The sequence below is a fragment of the Mrakia frigida genome (assembly GCF_051309035.1).
Source record: "Mrakia frigida strain ATCC 22029 unplaced genomic scaffold BDY24scaffold_48, whole genome shotgun sequence".
NCBI classification, from domain to species: Eukaryota; Fungi; Basidiomycota; class Tremellomycetes; order Cystofilobasidiales; family Mrakiaceae; genus Mrakia; species Mrakia frigida.
Genome location: NW_027481233.1, coordinates 42,007 through 60,175, shown reverse-complemented (window position 1 = coordinate 60,175; position 18,169 = coordinate 42,007). Strand labels below are relative to the sequence as shown.

At 54.8% G+C, this 18,169-nt stretch overlaps 6 protein-coding genes across 6 annotated transcripts; 4 read left to right on the top strand and 2 right to left on the bottom strand.

Moving 5' to 3' along the window:
- The first annotated feature begins 1,043 nt into the window (after positions 1–1,043).
- ARG4 (argininosuccinate lyase ARG4) lies at positions 1,044–3,795 on the top strand. Its single transcript, XM_076637799.1, has 11 exons — positions 1,044–1,075; positions 1,138–1,189; positions 1,305–1,336; positions 1,443–1,601; positions 1,719–1,862; positions 1,949–2,059; positions 2,178–2,524; positions 2,618–2,645; positions 2,721–2,921; positions 3,048–3,128; positions 3,231–3,795. The coding sequence occupies exons 1-11, from the start codon at positions 1,070–1,072 to the stop codon at positions 3,477–3,479; spliced, it is 1,410 nt and encodes a 469-aa protein (XP_076492413.1). The 5' UTR covers positions 1,044–1,069; the 3' UTR covers positions 3,480–3,795.
- BDY24DRAFT_224478 (pyridoxal phosphate-dependent transferase) lies at positions 3,656–7,005 on the top strand. Its single transcript, XM_076636582.1, has 14 exons — positions 3,656–3,939; positions 4,033–4,078; positions 4,197–4,453; positions 4,533–4,613; positions 4,746–4,808; positions 4,895–5,027; positions 5,104–5,192; positions 5,278–5,445; positions 5,530–5,560; positions 5,636–5,822; positions 5,956–6,204; positions 6,312–6,471; positions 6,568–6,711; positions 6,786–7,005. Exons 1-14 carry the CDS (start codon positions 3,832–3,834, stop codon positions 6,828–6,830), a joined length of 1,761 nt encoding a protein of 586 aa, XP_076492412.1. The 5' UTR covers positions 3,656–3,831; the 3' UTR covers positions 6,831–7,005.
- A 717-nt stretch (positions 7,006–7,722) lies between these two features.
- On the bottom strand, positions 7,723–9,516 carry BDY24DRAFT_372632 (uncharacterized protein; the record flags this gene model as incomplete). The annotated part of the gene is made up of 5 exons (XM_076638209.1): positions 7,723–7,997; positions 8,117–8,522; positions 8,598–8,715; positions 8,820–8,983; positions 9,067–9,516. The coding sequence occupies 5 exons, from the start codon at positions 9,514–9,516 to the stop codon at positions 7,723–7,725; spliced, it is 1,413 nt and encodes a 470-aa protein (XP_076492411.1).
- Positions 9,517–9,815: 299 nt separating this feature from the next.
- Positions 9,816–10,831, top strand: BDY24DRAFT_356222 (GRIM-19). Its single transcript, XM_076637798.1, has 4 exons — positions 9,816–9,989; positions 10,115–10,319; positions 10,387–10,528; positions 10,612–10,831. Coding segments are annotated over exons 1-4 (408 nt in total). The 5' UTR covers positions 9,816–9,988; the 3' UTR covers positions 10,672–10,831.
- A 44-nt stretch (positions 10,832–10,875) lies between these two features.
- On the bottom strand, positions 10,876–16,112 carry BDY24DRAFT_437057 (uncharacterized protein). Its single transcript, XM_076644250.1, has 8 exons — positions 15,892–16,112; positions 14,946–15,805; positions 12,515–14,846; positions 12,316–12,431; positions 11,977–12,233; positions 11,612–11,890; positions 11,341–11,517; positions 10,876–11,259 (listed from the first exon to the last, which is right to left on the bottom strand). Exons 1-8 carry the CDS (start codon positions 16,057–16,059, stop codon positions 11,018–11,020), a joined length of 4,431 nt encoding a protein of 1,476 aa, XP_076492409.1. The 5' UTR covers positions 16,060–16,112; the 3' UTR covers positions 10,876–11,017.
- Positions 16,087–18,147, top strand: BDY24DRAFT_437056 (PPIL4 family peptidylprolyl isomerase). Its single transcript, XM_076644249.1, has 6 exons — positions 16,087–16,332; positions 16,421–16,463; positions 16,558–16,947; positions 17,018–17,412; positions 17,491–17,546; positions 17,628–18,147. The coding sequence occupies exons 1-6, from the start codon at positions 16,243–16,245 to the stop codon at positions 18,115–18,117; spliced, it is 1,464 nt and encodes a 487-aa protein (XP_076492408.1). The 5' UTR covers positions 16,087–16,242; the 3' UTR covers positions 18,118–18,147.
- Positions 18,148–18,169: the final 22 nt, after the last annotated feature.

The following is an 18,169-nucleotide window of genomic DNA, read 5'->3' as shown; positions in this document are numbered from 1 at the left end:
GAAATGTAGTGGTCGAATCATGCGGGCCTTTATGAATTGTTCTCATCCTTCCCTACTGACCTTGACCCTGCGTGGGTCTGGAAGGGGAAGGTTGCGTTGATCGACTCCCTCTGGACTTCGTTTCGGTCGACGTCTTTGCGAAGAAGAAGAAGAAGAAAACGAAGGTCGAGGGAGAATTTTTTCCTCGGTTGGGTGTAATCATAGGAGGTGGTGGTACGGAGGGGAGAAGGGAAGGAGAGGGAGGGGAAGAAGATTGGAGGGAGCTCACAAGGAAGAAAGCGAGGCGGGGAACGAGAACGGGTTTGGAGGGCAGAGATGGCCTTGGTGTTGAGGGAAAAGGACGAGCGTAGAGAGTTGACGGGCTTGTAAGTGAGCGCTCGAGGAGATGTTTTCTTCTCAGCTTGAGCAGGAGAGGAGAGCTGTTGGAGAACGCGAAGGGGGTGAAGGAGGAGGAAGAAGAGGTCAGCTCGAGCTCATCGATCAAGCTCGTCGTGCAGCCTCTTCGTTCAAAGTGACGAGCTTCAAGGTCCTCGAGGCATAGGAGTACATGCATTCAAGTCCAGATCTACTAGACGCGACAGCTTGTATAGACGAGGGAAAGCGAGAGAAAGAAAATCGTACTTACGATCTCGACCCTCTCCTTTGGGAGGGAGCTCTTTTTGGGCCCTGGAAGCCTCCCTCGCCGTACTAGAAGGTCCAAATCCAGCGAAGGGCTATCCGAGAAGCTTGTCCATGCTCCCTTGAGGCGAAGAAAGGAGGTGGAAGAGTAGTAGGAAAGAAGGAGATGGTGATCGTTGAAGAGAGGAACCGAGGGCTGAAATTCGAGAGCTCATCGTTTTCGTCGGCCGAACAGCAGGGAGGAAATTCTTCCCTTCAGCTCGTGAATTCCAGATTTCCAGACCTGCTTCTCAAGAAGGTTCCCACGCAAACCTCAGATATCTGCTAGTACTAGAGTTCGGCGAATCAAGAGCATCCGAAATCAAGGAACAGGACCGCCGATAAGGGAATTGGAGTCATGCCTCTTTCCTTTGCTCTAACCCCTTCAATCTCTCTTTCCTACTCTACAACTATGACCGTGAGTCCTCTCTTCGGCTAAAGGTCTAGAGAGAGCAGGGCTGATCATCTTTGCTGTTATAGGAAGCCAAAGGAGATTTCACCAAGCAGAAGCTCTGGGGAGGCCGATTCACAGGTCAGCCCAACCCTCCTTCCCTTTTTGTTTCCTTCTCCAGCTCTTCTTTACCGATCTTTTGGCTCGAGGAGATCATGCTGATCCCCTTATCGCGCTTCTCTTTATGCTACTCCAGGTCAAACTGATCCTCTCATGCACGAGTTCAACGTTCGTAGCTCTTTCCGACTCAACTTGTCTCGAGCTCAGCTCTTTCCTTCCTTCCTCCCTTCGAAACCTGACCACCTCCTCCTTGGTCCTTTTGTCTTCTTCACAGCAATGTCTCCGATACGATCAGAGGATGTACCTCGCTGACGTTCGAGGATCCATCGCCTACTCCAAGGCTCTTCTCAAGGTCGGAATCCTCACCCAGCACGAGGCCAACGAGATTGAACGAGGATTGGGAGAGGTCGCGAAGGAGTGGGAGACTAAGACGGTGAGTAGGTGCTTTCAGCTCTAAAGCTTCTATGAGGGCTGAAGGAGCTCTTTACGAAGATGTTGTAGATACGCCGGAGAAGCTGACCCGCTCTCTTCTACCCTCCCTCTCTCTCAGTTCGCTCCCGAACCCGACGACGAGGACATTCACACCGCCAACGAGCGACGACTCTCAGAGATTGTCGGCAAGGACATTGGAGGAAAGCTTCACACCGGACGAAGCAGGAACGATCAGGTCGCTACTGATTTGAGGCTTTGGTTGGTGAGTTTTCGGGCTTCATCTCCTCCCAGCTCGTCGAGAATCCCTTCCCTCCGCGCTGACTCTCTTTCCGTTTGTTGTTTCGATAGCTCGAGGAAGCTTCTACCATCAAGAAGTACCTCAAGGATCTCATCACCGTCATGGTTGATCGAGCCGAGAAGGAGGTCGACGTCTTGATGCCTGGTTACACTCATCTCCAGGTGAGCTCGACTTTCTTTCTCTCCTCCCGTCCTTCCCTCTCTCTCCCTCTCTCCCTCTTTCCTCTCCCTTCAACCCTCGCCAACTCACTATCCTCTCCGCCTTCCTACCAACTCCTAGCGAGCCCAACCGATCCGATGGTCCCACCTCCTCCTCTCCCACGCCTTCTCCTTCAACTCCGACCTCACTCGTCTCTCAGCCCTTCTCCCTCGAATCTCCGTCCTCCCTCTCGGATGCGGTGCCCTCGCTGGAAACCCCTTCGGTGTCGATCGAGACTTCCTTGCCAAAGAGCTCGGGTTCGACTCGGTCGCGGAGAACTCGTTGTACGGCACGGGAGATAGGGATTTCATCGTCGAGTTTCTGCAGTGGGGAGCGTCGACGATGGGCCATGTTTCGAGGATGGCGGAGGATTTGATCATTTACTCGACGGCTGAGTTTGGGTTCGTGCAGTTGAGCGATGCGTACTCGTGAGCAGCTTTCTGATTTGGTCTGGGTCTGGGTTGGCGAAGGGACGAAGAGGTCGAGCTCACCTCTCTTTATCCTTCGCGTCCCTCGAACAGCACCGGATCCTCGATGATGCCTCAGAAGGTTCGTCCCACATGGTAATTCTTCCCTCGACTTTCCCTTCCATCCGCTGACTTGACGCGTCGTTTGCTCCTACAGAAAAACCCCGACTCCCTCGAGCTCCTTCGAGGAAAGTCCGGACGAGTCTTCGGACAGATGTCAGGGTTCATGATGTCTCTCAAGGGACTCCCTTCGACCTACAATAAGGATCTCCAGGAGTGCCAGGAGCCTCTCTTCGATTGCGTTGATACCCTCTCCGCTTCGTTGAGGATCTTCGAGGGAGTTGTTGGAACTCTTGCTGTGAGTCTTCTTGTCCTTTCCGTCTCTCGTTCTTTTCCCTTTTGTCTTTGTTGGGTTCTCGTCGAGCTCTGAAAGACCAGTGAGCTGACTCGCTCGTTTCCTTTCGCCGATTGATAAATCCTACAGATCAACAAGAAGAAGATGGAGGGAGCCCTCACGATGGACATGCTCGCCACCGATCTTGCTGATTACCTCGTCAGGAAGGGAGTGAGTTCCAGTCCTTCCTTCTCTGCCCTCCTCTTCACTCACCACTCTCCCTTTACTGACCCCCACCTCCTTTTCCCTCCCTCTCCTCCTCCCCTCGCGCAGGTTCCCTTCCGTGAGACCCACCACGTCTCCGGAAAAGCCGTCGCCCTCGCCGAAGCCACCTCGGTCTCCATCTCCCAACTCACGCTCGAGCAGTACCTCACGCTCAACCCCAAGTTCGAGCAGGACGTCTTTGCGGACGTGTTTGATTTCGAGAAGAGCGTGGAGAAGAGGAACGCGATTGGAGGACCGAGCAGGGAGATGGTTGCTAGGCAGGTGAGGGTGTTGAGGAAGAGTGTTTCGGATAACTAAGTAAGGGTATATTTTGAGGGTGTAGAGGGGTGATCTAAACGTGGAATTTGGTACTGAAGAAGGAGGAGGAAGGGGAGAGGGACGAGAGAGAGAGAGAAGAGAGAAAGACGAACGAGAAAGCGAGCGAGCAGGGTCACTCTTTCTCGAGAAAGAGAAGGAAAGCTCGTCAGCATTTTTCGGATCGTCCGAAACCTCACTTGGAAAACTTTCCGTCTCTTCTTCTCAACCAAACAAAAATCTCGGGCTCAAACTTTCGCGCAAGTCCGAGGCCACACGCTTGGTCACCTTTCCTCTCCCTCCTCTCCTCTCTCCTCCAACCACGTCCTCCCCTCCCTCTCCCTTTACAGTCAAGATGGACAACGGTTTCTCCCCTCGTCGGATGGATCTCCCTAAAGCTCTCGACATGTCGCATCATCTCTCTACGCTTTCAACCTCGAGACGACCAAGTCCTTTGAAGAGCGTGCGTCCCTCCGAGCTCCCTTCTTTCTTTGCCAGCAAGCGAAGAGAGCTGGAACTGATTCTTTTTCCTTGTGTTGAACGACGCTCGCGATAGTTGATTCGATACATGGGAGATTCTTCCATTCGATCCCTCGCTGGAGGTATGTATACTTTTCAGAAGAAGCGAAACCAAAACGAGCGCTCGAGCTCGTCGACCGACCTCTCTTCCTTCCCTCCCTCTCATTCGCTGAACTCTCCTGCTTTCTGCTTGTTCTAAAGGCCTCCCCAACTCGAAATTCTTCCCCTTCGAAACTCTCTCCTCCCTCACTCTCGATCCAGCCATCTACGCTCCCTCCGGCGTCCCTGTCCCTAAACCCAAGAGCTGGATCGCAACCCTCTTCGACAAAGGGCTTCAGTTCATTGAAACTCCGAAGTACGCGTCCAACCCGAGAGAACTCCAGCTTTCGACGGCTCTCCAGTACGGTGGAGGTGGAGGGAGTGCGGAGCTGATTGCGTTCTTAAAGGAGTGGACTTTGGTGAGTCGAGGAGAGGGAGAGGAGCGGAGGGCTGAACGAGTGGGCTGAACTTTCGACTTCGTTTCGGTTGGTGTTGTAGATGGTCATCCCTCCTTCCTACTCCGACTTCGATATCATCTTAAACTGTGGTAGCACTGATGGGTTCCACAAGATCGTTGAGGTGAGTAGCCTTTCTTTCCTTTCAAGAGCAACAGTTTCTCGTCGACGTCGTCCTCTCTCCCCGATCCGGACCAAGCCGCCAACGCGATCTGACGCGTCTCTCTTTCCTCTCTGTTTCCTTCCACCAAAACAGCTCCTCTGCGAGAAGGGAGATGGGATCCTCTGTGAGGCCTACACCTACCCTTCGGCTCTCGAGGTGAGTCTTTGTCTCGTCCTGTCCTTCTCTCGAGCCGAATCGAGTCGACGACTGACGTTTTCTCGTCGTCTCTTTCCACTTGAAAGACTGGTTGGCCCATGGGAGTTCGACCCGTTCCTGTGGCGATGGACGACTTTGGAATGATCCCTGAGGCTCTGGAGGAGTTGCTTGCTGGTTGGGACGATGTGAAGGAAGGGAGGAGACGGCCTCGTGTGATGTGTGAGTCGTTTCGCCTTTCTTTCGCTCTCTCTCTCTCTTCGGTGCTGAGCTTGTTTCTTCCTCTTTCTTTCCGCAGACACGATCACCATAGGACAAAACCCAACTGGAACAGTCTTGCCTGACGATCGACGACGAGCTATCTATAAGCTCGCTTCGAAGTACGACGTGAGTTCTCTTGTTCTTCCCTAGGGTCGCGCCTTTCGTCTGCTCGCCCTGACTTTGTTCTCGCTTCTCTCGACTGTTGCCACAGATCATCATCGTCGAGGACGATCCTTACTTTGCACTCAACTTCGGAACCTACGGAGTCGATGCCCCTGGATCGGAGGAGGAGAACGATCCCAAGGCTTCCGAGCAGAAGAGGAATGAGGTCTTCATCAACGCTTTGGGCAGGTCTTACCTCAAGGAGGATCACGAGGGAGTGAGTATGCCTTTCCTTCTCCTCGAGTGAAGTCTTGCAGTGCTGATCATCTCCTCCTCGTTTCCGAATTGCTCTCTCTCTCAGCGAGTCATCAGGATCGACACCTTCTCGAAGAGTTCGTTCTCTTTCATTCCTTCCCTCTGAGCTTCCTGGTATCTGAACTCCCCTTCCCTCTTACCTCGGTTCACAGCCATCGCCCCTGGTTGTCGTCTGGGATGGACAACCTCGAACGCTTTGTTCACTGAGCGTCTCTTGCGAGCATCGGAGACGTCGACTCAACAACCCTCCGGCCCAACTCAGGTCTTGGTGATCAACCTCATCGTAAAAACGTGGGGGATGGGAGGATGGCTCAGATGGCTGAGAGGTCTTCGAGGAGAGTGAGTGCTCTTCCTGCGTCCTTCTTCTGCAGAAGCGACGATCCTCGACGTCATGTTCGACGACGAGTCTCTTCATTTTCTTCTTCGCCGCTGATCTCTGCCTTCCCCTCCTACCCTATTCTGCTTCCTGTAGGTACGGTCGACGACGAGACTGGATGATCTCCTCCCTCATCAAAGGCCTCGACGTTGAAGTCCGACCCTCCCAGCTCGCCTACAACGTGTTCTCTTCTACCTCCGCACCCGCTCCTCGACTCATCGCCTACGCCAAACCTACCGCTAGCTCTCTCGCTGACGAGCAGTGGAACGAGAAGGTCTCGGTTTACAACTCCTCGAGCAAGGGGAAGGGGAAGAAGATCGTTTCGTTCCTGCCTCCCACCGCTGGGTGAGTTATTCGTTTCTCTCTTCGCCGTCCACCCTTTCCTGCGCTTCGTATCTTTCTGTAGCCCGATCTGACACATCAACCTTTGTTTTCCTCTCTACCCTTCTCAGAATGTTCGTCTGGATCGACGTGCATCTCGACGCCCATCCCTCCTTGAACGGTCGCTCCGATGTCGCTAGCGAGAGTTATAAGGAGGATGCGAACGAGGTCATGCATCGACTCTTCGTTGCTCTCGCTGAGGCGAAGGTGCTCGTTGCTCCCGGATGGATGGTACGTCGGGGTTTTCTTTGGCCCTCCTTTTCCCCCTCGCACGACGCGTCGTTTGACTGATCGTTCCTCCTTCCTTTCTTTTCTTCCTCCCTGCAGTTCGTCGGAGACGGTCTCATGGCCGGAGCTCCCAAGGAGGAGGACATGGCTTCTACCTCTTCTTCCTCTGGCCTCCAGAGCGACGCGTCGGTGGGACATTTCCGACTCGCCTTTGCCACGCTCGACGAGAAGCCTATGAAGGAGGTTCGTTCCTCCCGTTCTCTCGTCTCTTTCTCGAACTTCAGCTGACTTGTTCCTCTTTCGTTGTGTGTTTCCAGACCATCGCGGCGTTCTGCGTCGTCGTCAAGGAGTTCTTTGCTTAGATTGAGGTCGAGGGGGTTCCGAGGTTCAGGAGGTCTGGCTTGTTTAGCAGTCCATAAATCAGTCTGGTAGACAAAGTATTGGGCTTGATGATACGTTTTGTTTTCTACGGCGGTCAAGCGTGCAAGAGGTGGTGAAGACGAGAGAGGAGAAGGGCTTGAGAAGGGTCTTAGGCAAGGGGCGTCTTGCGACGCTTCAGCTCTTTGGTTCTCCTCGACGACGTATAATCAACTGTCAAGAATTCTATCGCAAATCTAGATTAAGCTGAAGAAGAAGCGGCCAAGGAGCGACGAGAGAAAGTCCCCAAGCTAAATCGGCGACGCGAAGAAAACGAATAACGGAGAAACGACGAGTACGAAAGTGGAACGAGCGAAAGTCAACTGAGCACCCGAGGTAGACGACGATACGACGGACGAGACAGTGGGACTGAAAAGAGACAGAAAGCAGAAGTCAGTCGCAAACACGCAACGGATCCCGAGCTTGGAGTTGTCTGGTGAGAGCGAAGACAAGCTGTTCAGCGAAAGAAAGGAAGAAAGCGTAGCGACGTGAAACTGACCTGCCGTTGATGGAGGAAGCAGCAACGTTGTTCAAAGGAGGAGGTTGTAAGACGCGTCCGAAAACCCACGCCCCTCCTCTTGAAATCTCTCACAGCGCATGATCGCGATGGCCTACAACGACGATGCTGCACCCGAAAGGAATACGACTCATTGCAGTTGAGTCGACGAGCTTCTCGAAGCCCGTAGATCAAACAGAGGTGAGGCGAACGTTTCGACCTTCCCTCAGGCCTGCCAGCTCCCGAACGAAACACTCCTCCTCTCGATCTCTTCCTTGCCCATTCGTCTTTCACAGAAACTTCCCGCCGAAAGAAGCGATAACTCAACGTCATCATCATCTCTACCTCCCAGGACTCCTCCCGTTCCCCTGCCCGACCTGAACGCTCCTTCTCCAGCCTCCTCCACCGCCACTCCCACTTCCAGCGCCCGCCGTCATGGCCAAGCGTTGGGCGTTGATGAGCTCTCCGATGAGTCCATTGGAGATGAGAGCTTCGTGCTGCTGGGCGTCCTTGAGTTGAAGGAGGTAGGAGAGAAGGACGGAGGCGGAAGCGGTGGTTTGTTCGAGGGAGGAGTGGAGTTGTTGCAGCGAGGGAAGGGAGAGGAGGGAGAGGGAGTCTGCAAAAGTCGAAGAGCAAGAAGGGAAAAAAAGGCGAATGATGAGATGAGTTTGGGCGAGACGACGAGACGAGACGAGACGCGTCGGGAAAGGAAAAGAGAGAAGAAAGCAAACTCACCCGAGGGGACATCCAACAGCTCCTTCGCCGCACTCAAATCCATCTCCGGCATCGTCCCCAGCCCGTACGTCTTATCCGTCTGCCCTCCCTTGACCTTACTGAGATCCACGTCTGTTCCAGGTCCAACGACACGTTGATTGGGAGTGCTGGCTCCTGAGCCGCTAGGACGAGCTGCCGAGGCTCCTGTCGCGACAGTAGCAGACATGCTACGACGGTAGGTGGAGGAAGAGGATCCGGTAACGGTGTTGGATCTTTTGGGAGCGTTCGGACGGGGAGCTGGAGGGGTTGAAGTTGGACGATCTGGCGCGTGGCTAGGTGTCGAGAGATTGGAGGAGGAAGAGGAGGATTGTTGTTGAAGGGTGGAGATACGAAGGGTTGGGAGGGAAGGAGGTTTTGTTGAGGCGACCTGGGAGAGGAGAGAGAAGAGTGAGGCTTTGAAGGAGGAAAGGAACGAAGGAAACGAGGCAAGGAGGAAACGAACCTCGTCGAGATTGACTGGCACTCCCAGAGTGATCAAGTGCTCTCTCCGCACCCTGCTTCTCGTCCAGTCCAGCCTAGCTAGAGGCGGTACCGACGTTAAGCTTTTGTAGAGATTCCGACTACTCGCAACGAGGACAAGAACCGAGGGAAGGATGTCAGCTCCGAGCTCACTTCCTTCTCCTTCCCTCGCCGACAAGACGAGCTCAAGAAGAAAGAGACTCACCTCTCCTCGTCTACCAGAACCTGACCCAGTCCAGGAACTTGCCTGACATCTTCTGAGCCCATCTGCGAATCCGGATCTAGATCAGGGAAGATGGGAGCTAGGATGGATTGGACGGTTGAAGCGAGGGTCTGAGCGTCGGGGAAGGGCGAGAGGTGAAGGGGAGTCTGTGGGAGGAAAGACGAGAAAAAGGTTCAGCTCATCAGATACGAGACTCTAGCACGAGGTCAAGAGATTGTTCTGAGCTCACATAGGAAGGCGGTGGTGGTGGAGGAGCCACGAAGGAAGTCGAAGAAGTCGCGACCTCATCTCCTCCTGTTCCTTCGAGCTCAACCTCGTCGAACCCTTCTCCTCCTGCATCTTGGTCGAAATCCCCAAAGTCTCCGAAATCATCGTCTCCTCCGAACGCGTCCTCTACTGCAGCTTCTCCTGCTGGTGGAGGATCGTCAAAGTCGTCGAAGCCATCGTCCTCCTCCTCCTCTTGCTCAAAGTCGTTGGGAGGTGAAGGAAAGGAGGAAGGTTGAGCGATGAGAGGGGAGGGCTGATGAACCGTACAAGATGGGATGGTGGTGGTTGAGGGCGAGTCAAAGACTGCGTCTATGGATGTTCTTATCGAAGGAGTTTGAGGTCGAGAGGAGGAAGGAGGAGGAGGGGAGGAAGGAGCGTCCGCCCAAGGAGAGCTTCCTTCGTCGTCGTCCATGGTAGTTGAAGCGAGTCGAGAAGATCTTCCTCCAGAGATAGAGATGGAACGAAGGGGAAGAGGGAGGGAGGAAGGTGGGTCGACTTTGATTGAAAGGGATGCTGGACGTTTGAGAGGAAGAGGTGAGATGACGATAGGACGAGCAAGGAGTTTGAACCTGTTTTCCCTCTTTTTTTTTTCGCACGATGTTCAGCTCTGATATTTCTCTTGAATCGAAGCCTTCCGTTTCTTCATCACCGGGATCACAAAATTGCTCGAGGATGGTTACGAGATTTACCAGACCAAATCAACTTGGAGACCTCGAACCTCTCCGTTCCCCCACCGTCGACCTCCAGCTTCCCTCCCTCCCTCCCTCCGTCTCTCTTCCCTCCCTCCCCTTGGCTCCGTGACCATCCAGCCGTCCTCCAAACGCTCATAGGACAGCTTTTTAATCGGAACCAGTCTTTTGGAATCTCGTTACTTTCTCGCAAAGAGTGAGTTCTCTCTCTCGCTTCCCTTCCTTCCCCGCTCTCCGTCCATCCCATCCCATCTCCCTCTGGATTCGATCCGACTCTTCTCTCGGATCTCGTCCTGACTCTTCCTCTCCACCTTCTCCCAGTGTCGCTCTCCCCTTCGACCCACTCGGGATCGCTCCCTTCGATCCCTTACAAGCAGGACATGCCTCCTCCTCAAGGCTACGGTTCCGTTCGATACAAACGCTCCCTCCCTTTCAAAGGAATCTCGGGTCTGCTCGTCTTTGCTACAGCAGGATTCCTAACCACTCTCGGACATCACTACGGGAAGAAGAGTAGGGCAGAGACCCGGTGAGTTCGGTAATCTCGCTCTCTCTCCTTCTTCCTCGAGAGCTCACTGACCCTATGTCTTGAACAGAGAGAACCAGCGTGAAAACAGCTGGGCTCGAATCCACATGATCCCTTTCCTCATGGCAGAAAACGAGCGAGATCAGTATAGACGAGAGTGGGCTCTCAAGGAGAGGGAGAGGATCATCATGAAGGACGTCGAAGGTTGGGAGGTACGTTCAACCTCTCGCGTCTCTTTCCTTTTCGGCCTCGCTGACCTCCTCCTTCCCACTCTCTTTTTTCGTCGCTCTGAAAGGTTGGAAAGATGCCTTATCACACCAAGGATTACGTTCGGCCCAAAGTTTGGTTGCACTGAGCGTTCGAGTCTCTCTCTTCTCCCTCCCTCCCTTCGTTCGTTTTCTCTCCCTCTCCTCTTTTCTTCTTTTCGCTTCACTTTCAGGTTCTTCCCCTTTCGCACGATTCTGTACATAGACTATCTTTTACGACCTTTTCTCGCATGCGTTTCTCTCCCTCTACCTCGTCGCGTCTCGTGAAGAGCTGGAAGTCAACTCTCTTTCGTCCTTCCGTGACCCAACCATGCAGATAGATCTAAGCGAAAGAAGAGATGCTGAAAAGGGAAGGGATGAGGAGATGCTAAACTATACACGGTACAGAAAGTGCGAAAAGGAGAGGGGGCTGAAAAGAAACGACAATCTGAAAAGCTACGGTTTCGACGCCGACGCGTCTTCCTCGACCACCTCCCCCACGACGACAACCTCGGCCTCGTCCGATACCTCAGTTTCAACAATCTCTTCTTCCGGTGGGGGAGCGAGCTCCGACTCGAGGTTGATGAACTGAGGAGCGTTCAGGTCCGAGGCGAAATTGAATTCGACCGTTTCCACTTCCTCGTTCGTCTCGACCGAGAGAAGCTCTCCGAGTTGGAGGATGGTAGCGATGGGTCGTTCTGCAAACGGCGAAGACCGGCAAGACGATCAGTCAGCTCTGGACGAAAGTGGGGAAGGAGAGAAGAAGAGGAGGAACGCACGAGTCGGTTTCCATTCGGTCGCCTGCATCCTGGTGAGAAGAGCGATGGCTTCCTCCTGGTTGCCTTGGGCGAACTCGGCTTGGATGATGGCGTTCCAGGTGGATCCGAGACGGTAGATTGGAGAGGAGACGTTGGCGAGGGGTCGGGACGGGTCGAGACGGAGGGGATGGACGAGGTCTGTTGTGGGGGGGAGGAAGAGGACGTGAGGAACGATTAGGACCCCAGCGAGGTAAAAGAGAGACTGATTGAAAGAAAAGATCAGAGGACTTACCAACAGGCTCATCACGCGTGCTCTCGAACACTCTCCTCGCCGACTCGATGTCCTTCAACTCAGCGTAGGTCTTGATGAGGAGATCCGCCTTGGCCGTCGAAGCGACGAGAGTCGACTCCATCTGGGTCGCGTACTTCTCGACGATGTCTTGACGGTCGTTGGACTTGGATACCTCGAGGATGGCTTCGTAGGCTGGGACGTCGGGGAGAGGAGGGTTCTTGGCGAAAGAGGAAGGACGGGCCTCGATTCCTTCGAAGGTGGCGACGGCAGCGTCGAAGTCTACCGATACGAAACAGAAGAGGATGAGATCAGTCAACGTATCTTCGAGGCAAGAGAGAGAAACATAAAAGTAGAGAAACGCTCACCATCAACTCCCAAACACCTGATCACAGCAGCCCAATGGAATCCCTGGATCTTCGCATGCTGAGTCTCGTTGGCCTCGAGGAGCTCGATGACTTCCCACATGGTGTTCTTGTCGACCGGTGCGATACCTCCGTAGGCGTGTATAAGGACCTCGTAGGTAAGGGAGTGAGAGAGGAGGTCGAGATCTCGAAGGTCTCCGTCGATCCTGAGGAGAGCGTCTCGATCCGGTTGCTTCGTCGCGTAGTGCTGCATCAGCGAGCTGTGACGAGTCGAGAAAGTGAGAAAAAGTCAGAAGGTGGGTTGAGAAGATGTTTAGGGAGAAAAGCGGAAGGAGCACTCACGTGAAGGGAAGAATCGAAGGCTTGAAGTCACGTCTCGGAGCGGAGAGAGTCTCACGCTGCATCTGCTCGTAGAGTTCCTTGGCCTTCTCGAGGTCTCCAGCTTGAAGACAAGCCTCCTGAGGAAGAAAAAGGTAACAGGGATCGACAAGTCAGTGATGATCAGAGAGAAGAAAAGAGAGAGAGGGAGAAAGAGACGAACGATGGCGAATCCGTAACTAGCCCACGACGGCGTCGCTCGACCTTCCCTCATCGAAGCCAACATCTTGACGGCCTCCTTCGCCTTCCCGACCTTGCCCAGCGCCCTCATCATTCCGTTGTAGAGATGTCGATGAGTCGAGCCGTTCCCACGTCGAGCCTCCTTCCAGAGCTTGACGGCGTAGCTGGCTTCTCCTGTCGAGTCCTCTCCGTTGAAGATGAGTGCTCCGTAGGCGGAGGAGTTGGCTCTGGCTCCCATCTTCTCCTGAAGGTACGTTCGATGGTACTCCGTGGAAAGGAGATCTCGACAGTAGGCGAAAGCAGAGATGATCTCGCTGTGGACTCGAACGGCCGACGACTGATCCCAGACCTTTCCTCCCTCCGACACGTGTTCGATGAGTTGAACGACCTCGACGACTTTCTGATGTTCGAACCGACGACCGAGCGAGTCTGCGACTTGGGAGAGGAGAGAGAAGGGAGGGACGTGTCCGGTGGCGAGGATGTCTCGAAGACAGTGGTAGGAGGCGACTGCTGAATCGGGAGTGGTATTGACGAGGAGGGTTTGGAGACGAGCGTCGAGGAGTTGAACGGATCGCTTCGAGTTGCTTTTGGGTTTGGAGGATTTGGAAGTTGAGAGGGAAGGAGCCGAATCGATGGGAGACGATCCGGAGGAAGGGGAGGGTTCGTCCTGGGGAGAAGAGAGGGAGGGAGACGCGTCGTCGAGATCGTTGGATTCCGTGGTGGGTTCCGGGGACAACGAAGGAGGTGGAGGAGTGGGAAGAAGTGCGACTAGTCCCTCTCCTTCTCGGATGAGATATCTCCAAGGCGCGTCTTCGAAGTCGAAGACCTGTTGCACGATCTTGATGACCTCGGGTTGTTCGATCTCGGCTGATTCGACCTCCTCCCCCTCAACCAACGACTCTCCCTCAGTCTCTGGACTCAAATACTCGATCCCCTCTGGACTCTTGGAGACGCTTGTCTCCTTCTCTGCCTCCTCCAGCCTCTTCTCGTCCTCCACTGGCTCCTCCAAAAAGGGCTCCAACAGCAAGTTCGCCTCAGCCCACCCTGTCGACTCTGAGAGGATCCTCCTAGCTGCCGCAGCTTGACGACGAGGGATTGCGATGGGTTCCAGGGCGTCTCCCGCGTTGATGAGATCCTGGACGAACTCCTCGACGAGGGACATGCGGGGACGACGAGATAGCGACGAGGTTTTGGGACGAGGTTGATCTTCTTGGGCTGCGACGAGCTCGAGGAGACTCCCAGCCGACGAGCTCGTGAGGTTCAGACGAGTGATGTCTCCTCCGACTTGAGCCTTTGCCTTGGCGTAGATGTCTCCGAAGGAACCGATGTAGTTGACGAGGAAACCGTGGCCTTCTCGAACGTCCAGCTCACGGGCCGCAGCGATGACCTTTACGATCGTCTGGAGTTGATGGTCGGCAGGTCGGAGGGTCTCTCGGAGAAGAGGAGCGAGGATCTTCTTGTGAGCCTCCAGTCGTAGGAGGAAGGAGGACTGGGTGGCGAGAACGAGGCGGTGGAAGTTGGCGACCTCGTCCGACGACCTTCCTGACGTCGCATGCGCTCGAACGAGATCCTTCGCCGTTGCGACGGGGAACGGCTCGAGCTCTCTTCCTCTCTCGAGTCTCTTCAGAGCGAGCTTGAAAGCCTCTCGACGATGACCGGCGTTGCTGGTCCTTCCGTGGGTGAGAGCCTGGATTCCGACGAGATCGACGTCCGACGTCCAGGTTGGGACTGTTCGGTGAAGGAGACGCACGGTGTCCACGATCTGCTTGTAGTTTACGTCTTGGATAGCGAGATCGACGACCGTTCGGATGGTCCTTTCTATTTCGGGTTGAGGGAGAGGGAGGGAGGCAGCGTGAAGGAGGAAGGCTGAGAGGGAGTCGCGTCGGGTCTTGGCCTGGTCGGGTGCAAAGTTGAAGATGGCTTTGAGAGCGATGTCCGAAGCGATGGAAGGGGTTGGAGATAGATCGTTGGGTGCGGAGATGGGTTCGATGGAGGTGGAAGAGGAAGCGTCGAGGGATGAAGGGGAGGAGGACGAGGAGGAAGGTGGGGGGTTGGCGGGTTCGATTGGCGCCTCCGCTTCGGACGAGGAGGACGGAGAAGAAGTAGGAGTATCCGAACTCATGATGATAGAAGCGTCCGTGGGAGTCGTGGTGTTGTTCCCAGTCTCCTCAGGAACGGGGGAGGAAGACGAAGCCGACGCAGGGACGGGAGGAGGACGAGGAGCGGTAACGACCTGGGTGAAGAGCTCCTCTGCAGCTTTGACGTCGCCGCAGAGGAGATACGCCTTCATCGCAGCGATCCAGATCATTTGTCGTCTATATATTCGAGTGGCGAGGATAGAACGAGACGAACGAAGCCGGGGAATCAGCGCCAGTCGACACGTCGACACTCCTTTGAGGGAGACAAAGACTCACGAATGCTGACTGGTAAGGAGTGATCCTTCCCCCTCCTTGCCCCTGAAAGCTTCGAAAGCGACCTTGACGGCTCCTGCGTTGGTGAAGGCGAAGGCGTTGATCAAGCTCTGGACGGCGATCGCGGTGATCTTGACGTTCGACCTCCCCGGCTCCCTCTCCTGCTGCGACTGCTTATCCATCTCCAAGTAGATCTCCCTTGCCGTCTGGGGATCCCTGTGAAGTACCGACGAGAGGAGGAGAGCCTCGTAGACGTCGGTGTCGAAGGTGACCGACTTCCGTTCGAGATGTCGAGGGAGGGCTGCTCTGAAGAGCGCGACGGCTGACGAGAAGGCTAGGTTTGGTCTGTCCGAGACTGCGATGCTGCCTTTGACGGTTGGATCGACGGGTTGGGCTTGTTGAGGGAGGTAGACCTTGTTGAGCTTCTTGTCGTGAGAGCAGAGGAGGAGGATGAGGTTGGAGATGGAGGTTTGGGTGGGTTCGACTTTGAGCTCGACCATCTGCTTGTAGACCGAGATCGCAGGAGGGACGAGGGGTTTCAAGTCGGATTTGGACGAGTGTTGAGTGAGGACTGAGAGGAGCTCTTCGTATTGTTTCGGAGTTGCTGGAGGAGAGAGCGTTTGGAAGGAAGCGATGGCGTCCAAGGCGGAGGCACGGCTTGGGTACGGCGAGGAGGAGGAGGGAGTTGACTTGGATTCCGAGGGTAGAGAGGGATTCGAATCTAAAGACGAAGGTGTAGGTGTAGGAGTGGGAGTAGGTTCCGTCGAGATGGCGGCCGTAGAGTTGAAGCGAAGGAGGGAGGTCGCGGAACAAGGAGCGAAGGAGGAAGGAGTTCGGGATGAGCTCGACGCGAGAACGGAACCCTGCGAAAAAAAACGAAAGGGAAAGAAAGAAGAGCGTTGGTAAAGTGGTAGATCCAGGAAGGTATACACGCAGAGATCCTCTGTACCTTTGAGCTGCTCGAGTACGACCGGAGGGACTCTATGTTGAGGTCGAGGGAGGAAGCTCGTTGACCTTGTCCTCCTCCTGGTGCTCCTGCTCGAAGAAGGGATCCTCCAGAGACCCTGGCTGCTGCTGTCCGTAGCTGCGGAGCTGACCTCCTTTGAATAACGAGCATCCTCGGTAGATGCGGGGATGAGAAAAGGGAAGAAAAGGGCCGTGAAGATGGTTGGGAAGGAGAAGAGGAAGGAGAGCTCGTTTTTCGTCCCACTCGACACCGACCTCTTCCTTCTTTGCCTCTCGACCGTCACTTCCCCCTTTCTTATCTTATCTACAAAAGGCCGACTCTCTCGTTCCTCCGATGAGCGTTCTACTAGAAACGAGTCTAGGAGATCTCGTTATCGATCTCGAAGTCGAAGCGTGCCCAGAGTTGTCCGAGAACTTCCTCAAGGTGAGCTCGTCCGTTTCCATCTCGCCTTCTCTGGATCTTTCGCTGATCAAGGTTTGGATTTGATCTGCTTCCGTTATCTCCCATTCAGCTCTGCAAGATCTACTACTACAACCTCAACGCCTTCTTCAACAGTGAGTCGCAAAGCCGCCGCGAAGGAAGGAGGGAAGATCGAAGCTCACCATGCTTCCTTCCTTCCTTCCCTCCCTCTCCTCCCATCCTCCCCAGTCTCGAAGGATTTCATCGCTCAGACTGGAGATCCAACAGCTACGGGAACCGGAGGGCAATCCTTCAGGTCCCACCTCGCTTCCCTCTCTTCGTCGTCCTCGTCTTCATCCTCCGTCCCTCGCTACTTCAAACCAACCATCGTTCCTCGTCTCAAGCACTCTTCTCGAGGAACCGTCTCCATGGCCGTCGCTCCAGGTCCTCAAGGTGGATGCGGATCTCAGTTCTTCATCACCCTCGCCGAAGGAGGAATAGAGTACCTCGATTCAACGCACGCCGTCTTTGGAAGGGTCGTCGAGGGCTTGGACGTGTTGGAGCAGATGAACGAGGTCTTTGTTGATACGGACGGAAGGCCGTTGAAGGATGTTAGGATCAGGCATGTCGTGGTGCTGGGTAAGGGATATTTTTCACAGGCCTTCCTTTGGTACCGAAGCTGACCTATCTTCCCCTTTCCTCCCTTCAGACGATCCCTTCCCCGACCCACCAGGTCTCCTCATCCCTCCCTCCTCTCCAACCCTCATTCCCGACACCAATCCCAACCTTCGAATCCTCGACGACGAAGACGCTCTCGCCACGCTCCCCGAATCCGAAATGGAAGCTCAACGACGAACCCAAGCCGCCTCAGCTTCCGCTCTCACGCTCGAGATGATCGGAGACCTTCCCTTCGCCAACGTTCGACCTCCAGAGAACGTCCTCTTCGTCTGCAAGCTCAACCCGGTCACCAGGGACGAGGATCTCGAGTTGATCTTTTCGAGGTTCGGCAAGATCATGAGCTGCGAGGTGCTGAGGGACAAGAAGACTGGGGACAGTTTGCAGTACGCGTTCGTCGAGTTCGACAAGAGGGAGGAAGCTGAGCAGGTGAGTTTCTTGAAGCATCTCGGTCATAAAGTATGAACATCGAGAGCTGAATCTGTTTTGCTCGCTTTGATTCTGCAGGCCTACTTCAAGATGCAGAACGTCCTCGTTGACGATCGTCGAATTTGGGTCGATTTGTTCGTCTCCTTCCTTCTTCCTCCTCGTCGCGTCCTCACGAGCTGACTTCTTCTTCCTTTTTTTCGCTCCTTCCTTCCCAGCTCCCAATCCATCAAGAAAATGGGAGGCTCCTGGGGCTCAGCAGCTTCCTCCGTCGGCGGTGGAGGTCGTGGAGGAGGTCGAGGAGGTCGAGGAGGAGGAGGAGGACGCGGCGGTGGATTTGGAGGTCGAAACGATCTCGTCGCTTCCTCTCGATTCCGGGACGAGGGATACGGAGCATCAGGGAAAGGAGCACCGATGGGGATGGTTTTCGATCACGGAGGGAGCGGCGGAGGGGGATCGTCTCGAGGAGGAAAGGAGAGGGAGAGGGACCATCGTGGAGGAGGAGGAGGAGGACGAGACGAGCGAAGTAGGAGAGGAGGAGGAGATGGTGGAAGGAGCAGGAGTAGGAGTAGGAGTCCTCCGAGGAGAGACTCGAGGGATAGTAGGAATCGGGATGATAGGAGGGAGAGGGAACGAGGAGGAGGAGGAGGAGGAGATCGCGACAGGGAGAGGACGCGTGACAGGGATCGAGATAGGCACAAAAGATGATCTACAATGGTTCTTTGAAAAGACATATTCTTGTAGCTGATTGAAAGCTCTA

Excerpts from the sequence above, each read along its gene's own strand:
- ARG4 (XM_076637799.1), top strand. Across the intron at positions 1,863-1,948 it reads CTGATTTGAGGCTTTGGTTG|CTCGAGGAAGCTTCTACCAT; the intron begins GTGAGTTTTCGG and ends TTGTTTCGATAG. Across the intron at positions 2,060-2,177 it reads CTGGTTACACTCATCTCCAG|CGAGCCCAACCGATCCGATG; the intron begins GTGAGCTCGACT and ends ACCAACTCCTAG.
- BDY24DRAFT_224478 (XM_076636582.1), top strand. The coding sequence starts at position 3,832 with ATGGACAACGGTTTCTCCCCTCGTCGGATGGATCTCCCTAAAGCTCTC. Across the intron at positions 5,446-5,529 it reads TCAAGGAGGATCACGAGGGA|CGAGTCATCAGGATCGACAC; the intron begins GTGAGTATGCCT and ends TCTCTCTCTCAG. Across the intron at positions 6,472-6,567 it reads TCGTTGCTCCCGGATGGATG|TTCGTCGGAGACGGTCTCAT; the intron begins GTACGTCGGGGT and ends TCCTCCCTGCAG.
- BDY24DRAFT_356222 (XM_076637798.1), top strand. Across the intron at positions 10,320-10,386 it reads AAGAGTAGGGCAGAGACCCG|AGAGAACCAGCGTGAAAACA; the intron begins GTGAGTTCGGTA and ends TGTCTTGAACAG. Across the intron at positions 10,529-10,611 it reads AGGACGTCGAAGGTTGGGAG|GTTGGAAAGATGCCTTATCA; the intron begins GTACGTTCAACC and ends TCGCTCTGAAAG.
- BDY24DRAFT_437057 (XM_076644250.1), bottom strand. The coding sequence starts at position 16,059 with ATGCTCGTTATTCAAAGGAGGTCAGCTCCGCAGCTACGGACAGCAGCA. Across the intron at positions 12,432-12,514 it reads CTAGTTACGGATTCGCCATC|GAGGCTTGTCTTCAAGCTGG; the intron begins GTTCGTCTCTTT and ends TTTCTTCCTCAG. Across the intron at positions 11,260-11,340 it reads GACCGAATGGAAACCGACTC|AACGACCCATCGCTACCATC; the intron begins GTGCGTTCCTCC and ends CGCCGTTTGCAG.
- BDY24DRAFT_437056 (XM_076644249.1), top strand. The coding sequence starts at position 16,243 with ATGAGCGTTCTACTAGAAACGAGTCTAGGAGATCTCGTTATCGATCTC. Across the intron at positions 16,464-16,557 it reads CCTCAACGCCTTCTTCAACA|TCTCGAAGGATTTCATCGCT; the intron begins GTGAGTCGCAAA and ends CATCCTCCCCAG. Across the intron at positions 17,547-17,627 it reads CGTCGAATTTGGGTCGATTT|CTCCCAATCCATCAAGAAAA; the intron begins GTTCGTCTCCTT and ends CTTCCTTCCCAG.